The 17,843-nt window shown below is 42.2% G+C and overlaps 1 protein-coding gene across 1 annotated transcript in view; it reads right to left on the reverse strand.

The window, feature by feature from the left end:
* Positions 1-433: 433 nt before the first annotated feature.
* The window catches only part of SPATA17 (spermatogenesis associated 17), a 489,596-nt gene continuing 472,186 nt past the window's right edge, over positions 434-17,843 (reverse strand). The window contains exon 10 of the mRNA XM_030194667.1: positions 434-638. Coding sequence (XP_030050527.1) covers positions 558-638 — 81 coding nt within the window. The 3' untranslated portion in view covers positions 434-557. The remainder of the gene's footprint in view (positions 639-17,843) is intronic.

A 17,843-nucleotide genomic window follows, 5' to 3' on the forward strand; every position in this document is an offset into this window, starting at 1 on the left:
ACATGGGGAGGGGGCATTCCTGGTGGTAATCAGCAACATGGCCACATTAGCACGTACTGCATGATTACCGCGTGAGTAGCTTGTAAGCCCTTAGCGCTAGGTCAACTGGTGGTGGTAAGGGCTCAGGCAGTAAATAGCTGCATGCTACTTTTAATTTTAGTGTACGGCCATTTACCACCCCAATAAAAAAGCCCTTTTCCCAGCCGCAGTAAAAAAAACGGCCCAGCGCACGCTAATTTCATGCGTCCAGACTACCACAAAACTTTACCAGCTTAATAAAGAGGCCCTAGATCTGGAGTTTAGTAAACAGGCCCTAGGTCTGGAGGCAAAGGCTTTACCTCCATTTACAGAAGAATTTGCTTTAATTAAAACTAGATGTAATGTTAAAACACATATATAATTAGGTTTAATTATATACTTTGCATATGTGCACTATAATCTGATACATTGAAATTGTTTAAAAAAAGTTTCATCAGCTGGATTGCTCTGGATTTTGCAGCAAGCTCTTCATTATTAATACTTCCACATGTTCTTCTGCCAGTTGGGTATGGACATCATCACACTATTTCCCCAGCCTTGGAATATGTTCGTCCAAATTTATTAAAGAGAGGAAAAGATGTAAATACAGTTTTGAAGTCCTGGAAAAAAAATAAGACATTTTACATTTAGTTTTGAAATCTTGCATTCCCATAATTATTTTTGGGTTGCTCTTATGAATAAATATATATGCATGATTATAATTTCTAGGGATGTACACAGAGGAAATAATTTTATATTTTCTACCACAGGCTGCTTACCTAGCAGTAAACAGCAGTTGGCATGTGCTGCATGCTTACCACATGGGTAGCGTGGGAGACCTGACTGCTAGGTCAATGGGTGACAGTAAGGTTTCAGGCTGAAAATGGATGTGTGCTGATTTCAATTTTAGAGCACATCCATTTTCTAGCCCATTAAAAAAGGCCCTTTTTCCTAGATGCAGTAAAAAATGGCCTGGCACCCACCCAAAAGACATGCTCACACTACTGCAGGCCACTTTTTACCGCGGCTTAATAATATGTATGTTATTCTCATGCTGTATATATAATGGCACCTAAGTTTTTATGTTAAGATATCAAGATTTTTTAATTTATTCGTTTTTCTAATTAATACACGTTTGCTTTATATTTATTTGCTATTCTTCGCTCTATTTTATGTGTGTTTTTGCATGGTGTTTTTTGCTTCTTTAACACATCTATTACATCGCTATTTTACATATAGTACGTTTTTATGCTTGTATATTTGTGTGCAATTTTTAAAAAATTTATTTGAACAGATCCATATATATAAATTTGTATATTTTATAATTTATAAATTTATTTAATTTACAAACGTATTGTTTTATATATATATTTTTTTGCGTGTATTATATTTTGTTGTTTCCACCTTTTTTTATATAAATGTATGTTTTTATAGACTCCTGATGCAGGCCTGACGGCCGAAACACGACGTTGTGTCGAGTCTTCAAATTTATTAATAAAACTGTTTATTATTCAACATCCTCCAGTTTCTGGCATCCTTGGTCGCTCTCCCACTTTTTCTGCAACATTTTGAATCCAGTCAGCCACAGGGTAGGAGAGGATGGGGCCTGCTCCTGTCTCATCCACTAGATATAAAACAAAAAGTGAGGAGAGTGGATGAGGATACCAACAATTATATATTTATTCACTTAAAAAATAAAAAGTTAAAAAATAACAATGTACATAAAAATGACCCGACACGGCCGTGTTTCGGCCCAATGGCCTGCCTCAGGGGTCTTTGTAACCTCGGAAGATGTAACATGGAATGTGTACTCCAAGGGAAATAACGAGACACAATCCTCTCAGGTCTCCTCTCTTCAAAAAGATATATATGAAATATATATTAAAAAGCAGAACGGACTTGTAATACTCCTCTCCGAAGAGATGTCTACAATTGTGAAAATATTGAAAAAAAAAAAAATCCCAGGGGCAGTCAGGAGGAGGGTCAGGTTATGATTTTTGGAAAAGAGCTTAGATCGAGTAGGGGCTTTGCTCCAGAAGAGGTGCCTGGAGGAGAGCCTATTAAATGAGGAGGAGAGGGGAATTGTATCAGGGCAGTATCAGGGGGGATTAGCCTGATTAGGGAGAGGGACTTTTGCTATGGGGGAGGGAGGTTAGTAGCCACACTGTGCAACTGCCAGTAGTGGGGCTGCATTACCCCCTGGATTCTATGTAGCATGACTGAAATTGTGCACGAAAATCCAGTCATATTCTGGACTTATGTGTGCAATTTAATTACTGAACAAGTCAGTCAGTGCCAATAATTGCCTTTTAACAAGCAATTATTGACACTAATTTGCATTAATTAGAATTTATGCAAACAACTTGTTAGGCATATTCTGTAAGGTGGTACATGTAAATTCTAATGCACACTGCCAAAAAGGGGATATGGCCATGGGCTTGGAATGGGCGGACCATGGGCATTCTGAAAATCTATGCTCACACTTGCTCCGTGCCTAACTTAGGCACCAGTATAAGTGCAGGCATGGCAGATAGGCCTATTCTTTAAATCCGTTAGGCATATTCTATAAACTGCACCTAAATTTAGGCACGGTTTACAGAATACGCCTAGGCAGAAATATTTTCAACGCCAATTTTTCAGGCGCCATATATAGAATCAGAACCATTTGGGCTACTGTTAAGTCAGGTTATTTTAATACAAGTTGGGTTATTTTAGCACAGGGTACCATTTTACGCAATGAGGCCCATGTGCTAAAATAATCCGACTTGACAACAGCCCACGTTCATAATTTCCTACCTTAATGTCACTTCTTGACGTGGTATGTTAACTGCATCTGTGCTATTGGCAGTCGTGACAGCTAGCATATGGTATCATTCTGTGTGCTAGATATCAGTACCAGCTATGCCCAATCTCCACCCATGACCTCTCTTTACTTATGCTAAGCAGCTAGCACATGATTTTTACCATGCTGGCTGGTTTTAGCATATGGTAACCATTAATGCAGGTTTAAGCAATGACTACAGTATGCTAACGTCCACGCTAGCTGGTTAGCACAGCTTAGTAAATATCCCCTTTAATTTTTTTAAGGTACTCAAACAAGCTGAATGCTCAGTAAGGAATGTATATCTCTAATAATGTCAATGATTCCAGTATTCCTAAGGTGATTATGTTTAGGGAATAGGGATACCTGTATTAAAATACTGAGGCAGTAACCCAGGTGATTCCGCATAGGTCAATAACCTGTTTCATGCATTGTGAGGCCTGTTAGAAAAAGAACAGCTATTACTATTGAAGTGTAATTATCTCTCTCTTTTTTTTTTTTTTGCTGCTTAATTTCAAATAGCTCATAAATAATGAGCTGCTTTGCATGTTTTTGTATCATAGCAGCTAACTATTAATGGATTTGCATAAACATTGGCATATTGGGAGACCACGCATTAAAGTTTTGCAAATGTTCCCTGCATATTAAAAAAATTGTACAAAAGCTGAAGGCTGGGATTTTTGTGCCCATTTTGGAGGTAATTTATGACTGTCTATGGAAAAAGGTGACTAAAGTAGCAGATCTAAAATGTTTAGGGCCCTGTTTACAAAAGCGTGGTAGCGTTTTTAGCGCTTGCTAAAATTAGCACATGTAGACGCCCATAGGAATATTATGGGCATCATCAACACAGCGTGTACTAAAAACCCTAGCGTGCCTTTGTAAACAGGGCCCTAAGAATGCTCAATTTTCTATTTCATGGGTCTGCTGAATTTACATGTTTGAACTTCTGTAACTTTTTTATTTTGTTCACATAAAAGGATAGGGTTTAGACTGTTGTATTAGCCTGCTCTATGAGAATTCATTAAAACCTAATTTTTTGTTTCTGGTGACTTTAGTCACATTTTCCCCAGAGATGGTCATATTTTATCATTTTCTTGTATAAAATTCTGATTTATATACATAAAAGTCTTCTTATAAAATTAGATTGTGTGTAGTGCAAGAGCATACTTACAGATTAAGAATGTTCAGGGGAAAAGCTCGGGTGGATCATGGGCAGAGTTGCAATTTACATATGTGTTTTATAAAATACTAGTAAAAAAGGCCGTTTCTGACAGAAATGAAACGGGCGCTAGCAAGGTTTTCCTCGGAGTGTGTATGTTTGAGAGAGAGTGTGTGTGAGAGATGGAGTGTGTGTGTCATAGAGAGAATGAGAGAGAGACAGAGTGTGTGTGTGTGTTTGTGTGAGAGACAGAGTGTGTGTGTGTGTTTGTGTGAGAGACAGAGTATCTGTATGTGTGAGACTGTGTGTGTGTGTGTGTGTATGTGTGTGTGTGTGACAGAGAGATAGAGTGTGATAGACACAGAGTGTATGTGAGAGACAGTGAGTGAGTGTGTGCCCCCCTCTCTCGCAGGTCCCCCACCCCCACCTCTCTGGTCTCAGGACCCCCTCCCCACCTCCCTCTCCCCTGCCCCCCCTCCAGCCATCCATGTCCAGCGACCCTCCACTCCCCCTGCCCCCCTCCAATGACCCTCCCTCCCCCCCCCCCCGAGCATCAAACCCCCTCGTCACCCGCAGCTGCCACTGGTAACACTGTCTGGCCGCTGCTGCTTCTCCTGTTGAGCAGCAGCGGCCGCTACAAAAAGAAAAAAAGCCATAAATGTTTTTAAACCTGAAACACGGCACCATAGACAGCCATCAGGCATTGGCTGTCGGCTCTGCAGCTGCTCTTCCTCTCGCCTCTCACGTCACTGCGCTCCTCCAGGGTCTTACTCCAGGGGCAATGACGTGGAGGCGAGAGGAGGAGCGGCTGCAGAGCTGACAGCCAATGCCTGATGGCTGTCTATGGTGCTGCGTTTCAGGTTTAAAAACATTTATGGCTTTTTTTCTTTTTGTAGCGGCCGCTGCTGCTCAACAGGAGAAGCAGCAGCAGCCGGACAGCGTTATTTATTTATTTATTTATTTACGTCAATTTATATACCGTATCTTATTGCTACTGCAAGACAGAACGGTTTACAATTTATAAAAAGAAGCAATACAATAAGTACAAATTGGACAAACATTAGAACTCCAATCATTACAGGAAAGCACAGCAAACCCACAAACTAGCTACATAAGATGAAAACAATATAACTCATGATTAGTACACAGGAGAACACCGCAAATACAAAATTAAATACATAATATAATCTACACAGACAGATAATACAGTTTTGACTTAGTATATATTACAGATGCCCAATTTATAACCTTTCTTCCATTATTCTAAATTCTGATCTACATACTCGATAAAGTAGAAGGTTTTCAAAAGTTTCCGAAAATGAAAGTAAGATTTCTCAAGTCTGATCTCTTTTGGAAGGCCATTCCAAAGAGAGGGAGACAAATAGAAAAAAGCCGAATTCCGTGTAGATTCCCATCTAGCCCTAGTGAGAGGAGGAATCACTAACCTGTTGTCTGTCAGGGATCTAAGGGTTCGTGTGGCAGTGTAAGGAATAGTTAGATTTGACAGATAGTCAGGATTTAGTGTATAAAAAGCCTTATGGGTCAAAACTAAAGCTTTAAACTTAACTCTTGCTTCAACCGGAAGCCAGTGCAGTTGATGTAGCAAAGGTGTTACTCTGTCATCCCTCCGGGCCCTACAAATCATACGTGCTGCAGTATTCTGTATTCTTTGTAGTCGCTTCAAGCTAGCTTGAGTGATCCCTGAATATATGATATTACAATAGTCTAAGCGTGAGGTAATATAAGCAGATGTCAACGTTTTAAGGGAATCCTTACTAATTGAATTCCTAACTGACCGAAGTCTCCTAAGATGGAAAAAAGATTTTTTCACTACGTCAGATATTTGTTCCTCGAAAGTCAGAGCAGAATCAATTATAACCCCAAGGTATCTAAAAGATTTAACTGTAGGGATGTTCTTGCCAAATAGCATAGGTACCACTGCTGGACATGTGCCCTGTCCTACTATCCAAGATGTTATAGTCTTATCTGGATTTAATACTAATTGATATGTTGTGAGCCAATCTGCCACTTTATCCAGACAAATTTGTAGTGGTGTAAGATCCATATTAGATGGTTTAACATAATGAATAAGAAGAAAATCGTCCGCATAAGAATAAAAACTAATACCCATTGTTTGAATGAGAAGTGCCAAGGGACTGACATATAGATTAAACATTAATGGGGACAGGACCGATCCCTGTGGAACCCCACATGGTAGATTGTATTCTGTAGAGGACGATTGCTGCTGAACTACTTTAAATGAACGTTCGGTAAGAAAAGATATAAACCATTTCATAATTGTCCCTGAAAGACCAATCTCACCTAATCTATCAAGAAGTAGTTTATGATTAATTAAATCAAAAGCTGCAGATAGATCAAGTGAAACAACCAAGGCAATATAGCCATGCTCTAGTTTTGCATGAATCTCACTTAACATCGAAGTCAGGATAGTCTCTGTGCTATGGCCTTTCCTAAAGCCCGATTGTCTAGGATGTAGCAAATTTTTGGAATCCACATAAGTTTTGCAATTGTCTAAACACTATTGTCTCTATCACTTTGGATAGGAACGGAAGATTAGAAACTGGTCTATAATTGTTGGGTGTTATAGGATCTAATGAGGCAGCTGCGGGTGGCGAGGGGGTTGATGTGCTTCGGGGGGGAGGGGCGTTTGATGTGCCGGGGGGGGGGGGGCTTGGGTGATGCGCCAAGGGGGTGTTTGAGCGGCGCACTCACAGCTGATTCCCAGGCAGGGGAAGGAGTAGGGAAACACATGGAGCAAGTTGCTCCGCGTGTTTCCCTACTCCTCCCACTGCCTGGGAATCAGCTGTGAGTGACGTCAGCCTGGCTACAGAGCCTAGCTCAGCAACTCCAGGAGCCACGGACACAGGCAGCTACTTTAGAACGTTGGTGGTGAGAATTATTATATAGGATGTGCATACACATGTATTTCATGCACTAATATTTAGGCCTGCTCCAAAGCAGGTAACATAGTAACATAGTAACATAGTAGATGACGGCAGATAAAGACCTGCATGGTCTATCCAGTCTGCCCATGACAAACTCATATGTGTATACCTTACCTTGAATTTGTACCTGTCCTTTTCAGGGCACAGACCATATAAGTCTGCCCAGCAGTATTTCCCGCCTCCCAACCACCAGTCCCGCCTCCCATCACCGGCTCTGGTACAGACCGTATAAGTCTGCCCACTAATATTTAGGCCTGCTCCAAAGCAGGTATAAATATCAGTATCCAGAATCCAGGAACTGTTTAGGCAGGACTTATGTTAGTATTCTAAAGATATAAAGGTGCGTATATATCCAGAATACAGGTGCCTGCTCCACTTCAAACTTAAACATGCTCTCATAAAATTACCCTACATATGTGTTTTTATACACATAAGCTTCTATCCGGAAAAAAAAGCAATTTGCAATTTAGTAGAGCAATCTCTATGTAACAAAATATATAACATTTGATGAAGCATATTTCATATCATTAATTGTTTGCAAGATAATGAATTTAAAGGAATTTGGTATGGCTTAAAAATATCTAATATATTTATGTAAATTGTACTTAATAAGTTATATATTTGTTGAGAAAAAACAGCTGGGTTTAACTGAAGCAATGAGTGTGGAATACATGTATATTTCAGAGAAGATCATGTTATATTTGATTTATAACATACTGTACTATCTAGCAATGTTGTTAATCTAAAAATTATTTTTATGTAGATTTTTCTGCACATCCTACCTCAAAAACTGCTATATGCTTTAGCTTTGCACACCTTTAGATAAAGATTTTTATGATCTAAGATTCAATTCTGAAACTCCAGAAGGCTATTACATTTTTGCATTATATTTGAGAAGATGGGCCAATTTTCAAACTAGATATCTTCTGGGAGGATAAAGCAGTTCTGAAGTAAATAACCATAATGCCATCTCCATTATCAAGCAAACATTGAGTCTATATTAAATGATAAATGCAGAGGAAGCCTTTATTTGCCAGGGTAAAGTGCTTTAGCTGTTAGGAAGCCTGGCCAAACCAAAATAGATGACTGCCAAAATGAGCTCCTTGGGACAGTTTAGGAATCTTTGAAGTGAGCAGCATTTTGAGCTGGAATTCAGCCCAGGTCCAGCTCTGCACCCAAATCAAAATGACAAAGGGCAAATATTCCGTGCCACTCTCTCCCTCAGTGGAAGATTACTTTAGGTTGGCAAATGTATTGTTTATCTAGTTATTTAAAGTTATTTCACCAGATACTCACAGCTGAGTATTTAAGCAACTGGCTCAAATGAGGATGACAGTATAATGCTGTTCAATAGAGGCCAGTGAACAGAGAGCCTGTTAGTGTGCTAATACAGGAGCTAACTATGCTACAATTAAATAGATAACCTTGAAGCTCAGAAACAAGTGCCAACTATTAAATAAAAGACAGCAAAGTCAAAAGGGCCGATATACTAACCTGTGGAAAACTCCTAGATCATTTGAATGTATAGCTAAATTTCACAAGAATTTTTGTCATCAGTTACCAGTCATGTTACAGTTTCAAACATTTCTATGCCAGTGTACTCCTTTGTGCAGTGCTGTCATGTGATTAAAGTATCCGCTGGACCTCATTCTGATTTCTAGTGGTATATTCCAATTTACTGCTAGCCTAGTGCTAGGGATCAGGGAACAGAGGAGATCCTTGACAAAATCCTAAGAGACCTTCGACCAACTAACTGCTCCCTTGACCCCTGCCCATCAAAGAAAGTGCAGCTGACAAATATGAGCCTCATAGAAGGTGATACAAAAATTGTGAACTCCTCTCTTTCTAATGGGCAACTACCTACAGTATTAAAAAGGGCAGTGGTTCACCCTTTGCTAAAGAAAAACAACTTTGACCATGACAAACTTGAAAGTTACAGACCAGTATCCAACTTCCCATTTCTAGGGAAACTTATAGAACAAACAGTCTGTGTTCAACTCAGTGATTGGCTAGAAGACAGAAACTGGCTAGATCCATGTCAATCTGGATTCAGACCCGGTTATGGAACAAAAATGGTCCTCATATCCCTACTAGATGATCTTCACAGAAACCAAGACAGGGTATTAGCCTCTGTGTTAGTACTGCTAGACTTCTCAGCAGCTTCTTACACTGTGGATCATGATGGTATCAATGGAACTGTATTTGATTGGTTCAGATCCTTTAAGACAGGCAACAATCCATAATGTTTGGCAGCACTTCATTGCTACCAAAGGGCACTGACTTGTGGGTTACCACAAGGATCGATACTATCACCTATTCTGTTCAATATCTGCCTCAAGCTACTAGCCGAGCTGATTGGGACACTTAGTTCTACATCTACGCGAATGATGTGCAGCTACTCACACCCATTGAACCTGACTTACCTACAGCCCTGAATAAACTGATTACCTGGGCTAAACACAACAAACATTGCCTGAACCCAAGTAAAACCAAGCTTCTCTGGGTCACTAACACAAGTGGGCATGTACCTGACATCAAAATCTTTTTTGGGAAGTTCAAACTCCCCCTCAAATCACAAGTCAGGAACCTTGGAATACAGTTATATTCAACACTTACTCTGATTCCCCAAATCCAAGCAACCTTCAAGAGCTGCTTCTACTATTTGAGACAACTATGCTGCCTCTCTCCTTACATAGAGAAGGCAAATCTTATGCCAGTTGTGCATGGCATGATAACATCAAGACTGGATTCTATAATGCACTCTACACTTGTCTAACTACAAAGAGTCTGCACCAGCTCCAATTGATTCAGAATGCTGCAGCAAGAATAATAGAAGGTTGCAAGCAACGTGACCACAAGATACTTCAAGATACTGGTTCACTTAGGGGGGTCTTGAACATGGAGCCAGTGATCCCTTCAAACCTATGGTGTCAATGCCACTGTCCTCATGTTCAAGGCCCCCCTCCGGGTATCCTCAAATCTTGGTAGACCAGTGTCCCCAGAGCCCTCCCACCAGCCTCAGTACAGGATTAATGAGGGCGAAACGTGGCCACGTCGGGTATTGTTCCAATAAATGCATTTGATTCCACTGCTTTGTTGTTTTTTATATCTACTATTAACCTTATAATCAGAATCATCTTATAAGAAATGTAAGTGTGCTCTTAAATCATAGTAAAGCAAAGATACTTACCTGTAGCTGGTGTTCTCTGAGGACAGCAGGCTGACTGTTTTCACATGTGGGTGATGTCATCCTGACTCAGCCCGGTGCAGACACTGACTAGCTTACAGTGTAGAATTTTCTAGCAGCATCCCACCGCACATGTGCTGGTGACTTCCCACCCAATGTGCAAGCTTGGGTCCTCCAGTCAGGTGAAAAAGCAAAAAGCCTAAACTAGACACAACTCCTAGGGGAGGTAGGAGGGTATGTGAGAATAGTCAGCTTGCTGTCCTCAGAGAACACCAGCTACAGGTAAGTATCTTTGCTTTCTCCGAGGACAAGCAGGCCTTTCTATTCTCACATGTTGGAATCCCTAGCTACCAGGCTCGCCAAAAATAAGAAAGCTAGGATAATTGAGTCTTGAAACATCGAGACCAAAACTTCAATTAACCTGAAACTATATACATACTAGCTGTGGGGGTGCAGCCTGGAACAGCCTAGGAAGGTGAAGTTGGATTCTAGACACCGAACAGATTCTACAGAACTGTCTGTCTGAATGGACTGTCACATCGGGTATCCCGATCCAGGCAATAGTGGGCTGTGAATGTACAGACTGAAGACGACGTTGCAACCTTGCAAATCTCCTCTATGGAGGCTGATCTGAAGTGGGCTAATGACGCTGCCATGGCTCTAACATTGTGAGTCATGACATGTCCCTCAAGAGTCAGCCCAGCATGGGTATAAGCAAAGAAGATGCAGTCTGCTACCAATTTGAAAGTGTGCATTTGTCGATGTCCACCTCAAACCTATTGGGGTCAAAAGAAATAAAAAGCTGGGGGGACTGTCTATGGACTTTAGTCTGCTCCAGATAGAAAGCTAAGGCTCACTTGCAGTCTAAGATATGCAGCACACTTTTGCCAGGATGGGCTAGAGGTCTCGGGAAAAATGTTGGAAGAACTATTGAACTCCGACACTACCTTAGGAAGGATCTTAGGGTGCGTGCAGAGGACTACTCTGTTGTGATGTAACAATATATGGTGGATGAGCTACCAGGGCCTGGAGCTGAAGTGACCGCCACCAGAAACACGACTTTCCAGTCAAAAACTTCAGATGGCAAGTATCCAGAGGCTCAAAAGGAGCTTTCATCAGCTGGGTGAGGACATTGAGATCCCATGACACAACGGGAGGTTTGGTAAGGGGCTTTGTCAACAACAAACCTCTCATGAAGTGAACAGCTAAAGGTTGTACAGAGATGGACTCTCCTCTTACACGATGATGACGATAAGTGCCAATTGCATTGAAATTGACCCTTATAGAGTTGGTTTTTAAACCAGACTCAGAAAGGTACAGGAAGTACTCAAGCAGTTTTTGTATAGGGCAAGAAAAGAGATCTAAGGCCTTGCCCTCAAACCAGATGGCAAATATTCTCCATTTAAAAGAGCAACATCTCTTAGTTGAATCTTTCCTGTAAGCCAGAAAGATAGGGACACCCTCTCAGACAAACCAAGGGACCCGATTTCTACGCTCTCAACATCCAAGCCATGAGGGCCAGAGATTGGAGGTTGGGATGTAGAAGGGACCTTTTGTTCTGTGTGATGAGTGTTGGAAAACAGTCAAATCTTCACAGATCTTCAGAAGACAACTCCAGAAAATGAGGGAACCAAATCTTCTGCGACCACTAGGAAGCGATCAGAATCATAGTGCTCTGATCTTGCCTCAGTTTCAGCAAAGTCTTCTCTATGAGAGGAATGGGGGAATACACATACAGAAGACCCTGTCCCCAATGCAGGAGAAAGGTATTTGAAGCTAGTCTGCCATGTGACCTGAGCTTGGAGCAAAACTGAGGGACCTTGTTGTTGAGATAAGTGTCGAAAAGATCAACCGAGGGGGTGCCCAATTCTCGGAAGATCTTCCAGGCTACATCCATGTTGAGAGACCACTCATGCAGTTGCAATATCCTGCTCAGTCTGTCCGCCAGGCAGTTTCTCTTGCTGGGCTGGTAAGTATCACGGAGGTCCATCTCATGAAGAAGAGCCTACTGCCACATGCCTACCACTTCTTGACACAAGGGGTAGGATCCCGTACACACTTGCTTGTTGACATAGAACATCGCAACCTGGTTGACTGTTTGAATTTAAATAATTTGGTTCTGGAATCAATCTCTGAAAGCTTTTAGAGTGTTCCAAATGGCCCGGAGCTCAAAGAGATTGATGTGAAACTAAATTACCTAAGTGTACCATTGGCCCTGAGTGTGAAGCCCATCTACATGAGCACTAGTTAGCACTTTCTGAGGTGGTGGAATTTGGAATGGAAGACCCAGAGTCAAATTGGACCGAATAGTCCACCAGAGAAGGGTGTGAGCCCGCTTCAGTGAAATGCAAATGACATCCGTTAGGATCCTTGTCACCTGAAACACTAGGAAGCTAGGGTCCACTGGACTGCTCTCAAATGGAGCCATACTATGGGTGTGACATGCACTGTGGAAGCCATGTGGCCCATCAATCTCAACATTTTCAGACCTAAAACCTGCTGGCTGCTGCAGACGGGCAAGGCAAGCATTACCAAGGTATCCGCTCTTGTCTGAGGAAGGAAGGCCCAAGCTCGTATGTACTCCAATTTGTGAACTGGTTGACGATGGGACTTGGGATATTTTATGACAAACCCCAGTAGCTATATCACCTGAATAGTTATCTGCATTGATTCCTCTGCTCCCTCCTGAGATGTGCTCTTGACCAACCAATCATCCAGGTAGGGAAACACATACACTTCCAGTCTGTGTAGAAATGCTGCAACTACCATCAGACACTTGGTGAAAACTCTGGGGACAGACACCAGGCCAAATGGCAGAACACGGTACTGGTAGTAGCATTTCTCCACTCAAAATCTGAGATAGCTCCTGTGAGTCCAGAAAGCATAGTCAATCATTTTCCTGAATTAGAGGAAGTACGGTGCCCAGGGAAATCATCCTGAACTTTTCCTTTACCAAAAATTTGTTCAGGGCCCTTAGGTCTAGGATGGAGCAGAATCTTCCACCCCTCCATTTTCTTGATCTCAAGAAAATATCTGGAATAGAATCCATTCTTTTCTTCCCTTGGTGGTACAGGTTCAACTGCTCTGTCTGCAGAAGGGCAGAGATTTCCTCTACAAGTACCTGCTTGTGCTGAAAGCTGATGTAAGCTACTCTTGGTGGGCAATTTGGAGGTCGTTGACGCCAATTCAGAGCATACCTATGATGGACTATTTGAAGAACCCACTGGTCAGAGGTTACAAGGTGCCATGTGTTGGAAAAAAGTGAGCCTCCCTACGACCATTAAGTCATCCGGGACGGATACTCTTTGAGTGGCTATGCTCTGCTGGAGCCAGTAAAAAATCCATGCTCTGCTTTGAATGGGGAGCTGGCTAGGACTTCTGGGGATGGAGCTGGCAAGGCCTGGGATGCTGGCCCTGAGTCGTCTGAGCTGAGTGAGCAGAAGGTTGATATCTATGCCTTTGAGCGCAGCAGGACTGATGCCTCTGCCAGGTCAAAAAACTTCCTGTTAAAGAAGATGCAGATGGAGGATTTATTTATTTATTTATTTTATTGCTTTTGTATCCCACATTTTCTCACCTATTTGCGGGCTCAGTGTGGCTTACAATACATTGTAATGATGGAAGTACAATAAGTTATAACATGGTTATAGTTACATTATGAGGAGTAGAGTTAAAACAATGTCCAGGTATCGATAGGGGGAAGAGAACATGGAGAAGAGCAAAGGCTGGGTGTAGTAGAATTACGGGGATAAGAGTATTAAGAGAATGTGTTGATGCATTGTCAACTGTGTTTGTGGACTTCATGTGCTTTGATCCTTTTGATAGATTTTTTTCAAAGAGATGAGTCTTTAGTAGTTTGCGGAAGTTGGTTAGTTCGTAGGTCGTTCTTAAGTTTCGTGGTAGTTTATTTCAGAATTGCGTGCTCATAGTATAGGAAAAGGTTGATGCGTGCATCTATTTTATGCCTTTGCAGTTTGGTAAGTGGAGGTTAAGGAAAGTTCGGGATGATCTTTTGGCATTTCTGGGTGGTAGGTCTATTAAGTCAGACATGTAGGCTGGGGCTTCACCATTAATGATTTTGTGGACTAGTGTGCATACTTTGAAAGTGATGCGTTCCTTGAGTGGGAGCCAGTGTAGCTTCTCTCGTAGTGGTTTCGCACTTTCGTATTTTGGTTTCCTGAAGATGAGTCTGGCTGCTGTGTTCTGGGCTGTTTGAAGTTTCCTCAGTGTTTGCTCTTTGCAGCCTGCGTATAGTGAGTTCAATAGTCGAGATGGCTGAGTTCGAGTGATTGTACTAGGTTGCAGAAGACGGATCTTGGGAAGAAAGGTCTTATTCTCTTTAGTTTCCACATGGAGTAAAACATCTTTTTGGTTGTGTTGCTTGCATGGGTTTCGAGTGTTAGATGGCGGTCGATAGTGACTCCAAGGATTTTTAGGGTTTCTGAGATTGGAAGGTTTAGGTTTGGTGTGTTTATTGCGGTAAATTCATTAGTGTTGTATTGGGAGATAAGTATCAGGCATTGAGTTTTTTCTGCATTCAGTTTCAATTGAAATGCATTTGCCCAGGTGTTCATGATTTGTAAGCTTTGGTTGATTTCATTGAGGATTTTAGTGTCCTGTTTGAAAGGGATATATATTGTTACATCGTCAGCATATATGTATGGGTTGAGGTTATGGTTTGATAGAAGTTTTGCCAAGGGTGTCATCATTAGATTAAAAATAGTTGGTGAGAGGGGTGATCCTTGTGGTACTCCACATTCTGGTGTCCATGCTGCACATGTAGTTGAATTTGATGTGACCTGGTATGAGCGCAAGGTTAGGAACCCTTTGAGCCAGTTTAGGACATTGCCTCCGATGCCAAAGTATTCAAGTATATGTAGTAGGATTTCGTGGTCGACCATATCAAAGGCACTTGACATGTCAAATTGTAGTAGAAGTATGTTGTTGCCGGTTGCAATCATTTGTTTAAATTTAGTCATCAGGGTAATTAATACTGTTTCTGTGCTGTGATTCGATCGGAATCCTGATTGGGCGTCATGCAGTATGGAGAACTTGTTTAGATAGTTTGTAAGTTGTTTTGTTACGATTCCTTCGGTTATTTTGGTTATTAGTGGTATGGATGCTATTGGTCTATAATTAGTTATTTCGCTTGCACATTTTTTTTGTGTCTTTGGGTATTGGGGTAAGTAAAATTTTTCCTTTTTCTTTTGGGAAAAGTCTGTTTTGTAGCATGGAGTTTATATGGTTCGTTAGGTCTATTATGAATTGTCGAGGAGCTGATTTCATGAGGTTGTTTGGGCATGCATCTAGTTTGCAGTAGGATTTGGCAGATCTTTTGAGTGTTTACATAGTAACATAGTAACATAGTAGATGACGGCAGAAAAAGACCTGCACGGTCCATCCAGTCTGCCCAACAAGACAACTCATGTGTGCTACTTTTGTGTATACCCTACTTTGATTTGTACCTGTGCTCTTCAGGGCACAGACCGTATAAGTCTGCCCAGCACTAGCCCCGCCTCCCAACCACCGGCTCTGGCATAGACCGTATAAGTCTGCCCAGCACTATCCCCGCCTCCCACCACCGGCTCTGGCACAGACCATATAAGTCTGCCCAGTGCTATCCCTGCCTCCCAACCTCCAGTCCCGCCTCCCACCACTGGCTCTGGCACAGACCGTATAAGTCTGCCCCGCACTATCCCCGCCTCCCAACCTCCAGCCCCGCCTCCCACTACCGGCTCTGCTATCCAATCTCGGTTAAGCTCCTGAGGATCCTTTCCTTCTGAACAGGATTCCTTTATGTTTATCCCACGCATGTTTGAATACCGTTACCGTTTTCCTCTCCACCACCTCCCGCGGGAGGGCATTCCAAGCATCCACCACTCTCTCCATGAAGAAATACTTCCTGACATTTTTCTTGAGTCTGCCCCCCTTCAATCTCATTTCATGTCCTCTCGTTCTACCGCCTTCGTATCTCCGGAAAAGGTTTGTTTGCGGATTAATACCTTTCAAATATTTGAACGTCTGTATCATATCACCCCTGTTTCTCCTTTCCTCCAGGGTATACATGTTCAGGTCAGCAAGTCTCTCCTCATACGTCTTGTTACGCAAATCCCATACCATTCTCGTAGCTTTTCTTTGCACCGCTTCGATTCTTTTTACATCCTTAGCAAGATACGGCCTCCAAAACTGAACACAATACTCTAGATGGGGCCTCACCAACGACTTATACAGAGGCATCAACACCCCCTTTCTTCTGCTGGTCACACCTCTCTCTATACAGCCCAACAACCTTCTAGATACAGCCACCGCCTTGTCACACTGTTTCGTCACCTTCAAATCCTCAGATACTATCACCCCAAGGTCCCTCTCCCCGTCTGAACCTATCAGACTCTCGCCACCTAACACATACGTCTCCCGTGGATTTCTATTCCCTAAGTGCATCACTTTGCATTTCTTTGCATTGAATTTTAATTGCCAGACCTTAGACCATTGTTCTAGCTTCTTCAAATCCTTTTTCATGTTTTCCACTCCCTCCGGGGTGTCCACTCTGTTACAGATCTTAGTATCATCCGCAAATAGGCAAACTTTACCTTCTAACCCTTCGGCAAGGTCACTCACAAATATATTGAACAGAATCGGCCCCAGCACCGATCCTTGAGGCACTCCACTACTCACCTTTCCCTCCTCCGAGCTAACTCCATTCACCACCACCCTCTGGCGTCTGTCCGTCAACCAGTTCCTAATCCAGTTCACCACTTTAGGTCCTATCTTCAGCCCATCCAGTTTATTTAAAAGCCTCCTGTGGGGAACCGTGTCAAAAGCTTTGCTGAAATCTAAGTAGATTACGTCCATAGCTCGTCCCTGATTCAATTCTCCTGTCACCCAATCAAAAAACTCAATGAGATTCGTTTGGCACGATTTCCCTTTGGTAAAACCATGTTGTCTCGGATCTTGCAACTTATTGGCTTCCAGGAAATTCACTATCCTTTCCTTCAGCATCGCTTCCATTACTTTTCCAATAACCGAAGTGAGGCTTACCGGCCTGTAGTTTCCAGCTACTTCCCTATCACCACCTCCGCCGTTCTCCAATCCCTCGGAACATCTCCTGTCTCCAAGGATTTATTAAACAAATCTTTAAGAGGACCCGCCAGGACCTCTCTGAGCTCCCTTAATATCCTGGGGTGGATCCCGTCCGGTCCCATGGCTTTGTCCACCTTTAGCTTTACAAGTTGTTCATACACACTCTCTTCTGTAAATGATGCTGTATCCACTCCACTATCATTTGTACTTTTTCCAGTCCATCGCGGTCCTGCTCCAGGATTTTCTTCTGTGAAAACAGAACAAAAGTATCTATTTAGCAAATTTGCTTTTCCTTCATCACTATCTACATAGCGGTTCGCAGTATCTTTTAGTCTCACAATTCCCTTTTTAGTCATTCTCCTTTCACTAATATACCTGAAGAAACTTTTGTCACCCCTCCTTACATTTCTAGCCATTTGTTCTTCCGCTTGCGCTTTTGCCAGACGTATCTCTCTCTTGGCTTCTTTCAGTTTCCTCCGGTATTCCTTCCCGTGTTCCTGTTCTTGAGTTTTTGTGTATTTCTGGAACGCCAACTTTTTAGCCTTTATTTTCTCAGCCACTTGCTTGGAGAACCATATCGGTTTCCTTTTTCTCTTGCTTTTATTTACTTTC

The sequence above is a fragment of the Microcaecilia unicolor genome, chromosome 3 (genome assembly GCF_901765095.1).
Source record: "Microcaecilia unicolor chromosome 3, aMicUni1.1, whole genome shotgun sequence".
NCBI classification, from domain to species: Eukaryota; Metazoa; Chordata; class Amphibia; order Gymnophiona; family Siphonopidae; genus Microcaecilia; species Microcaecilia unicolor.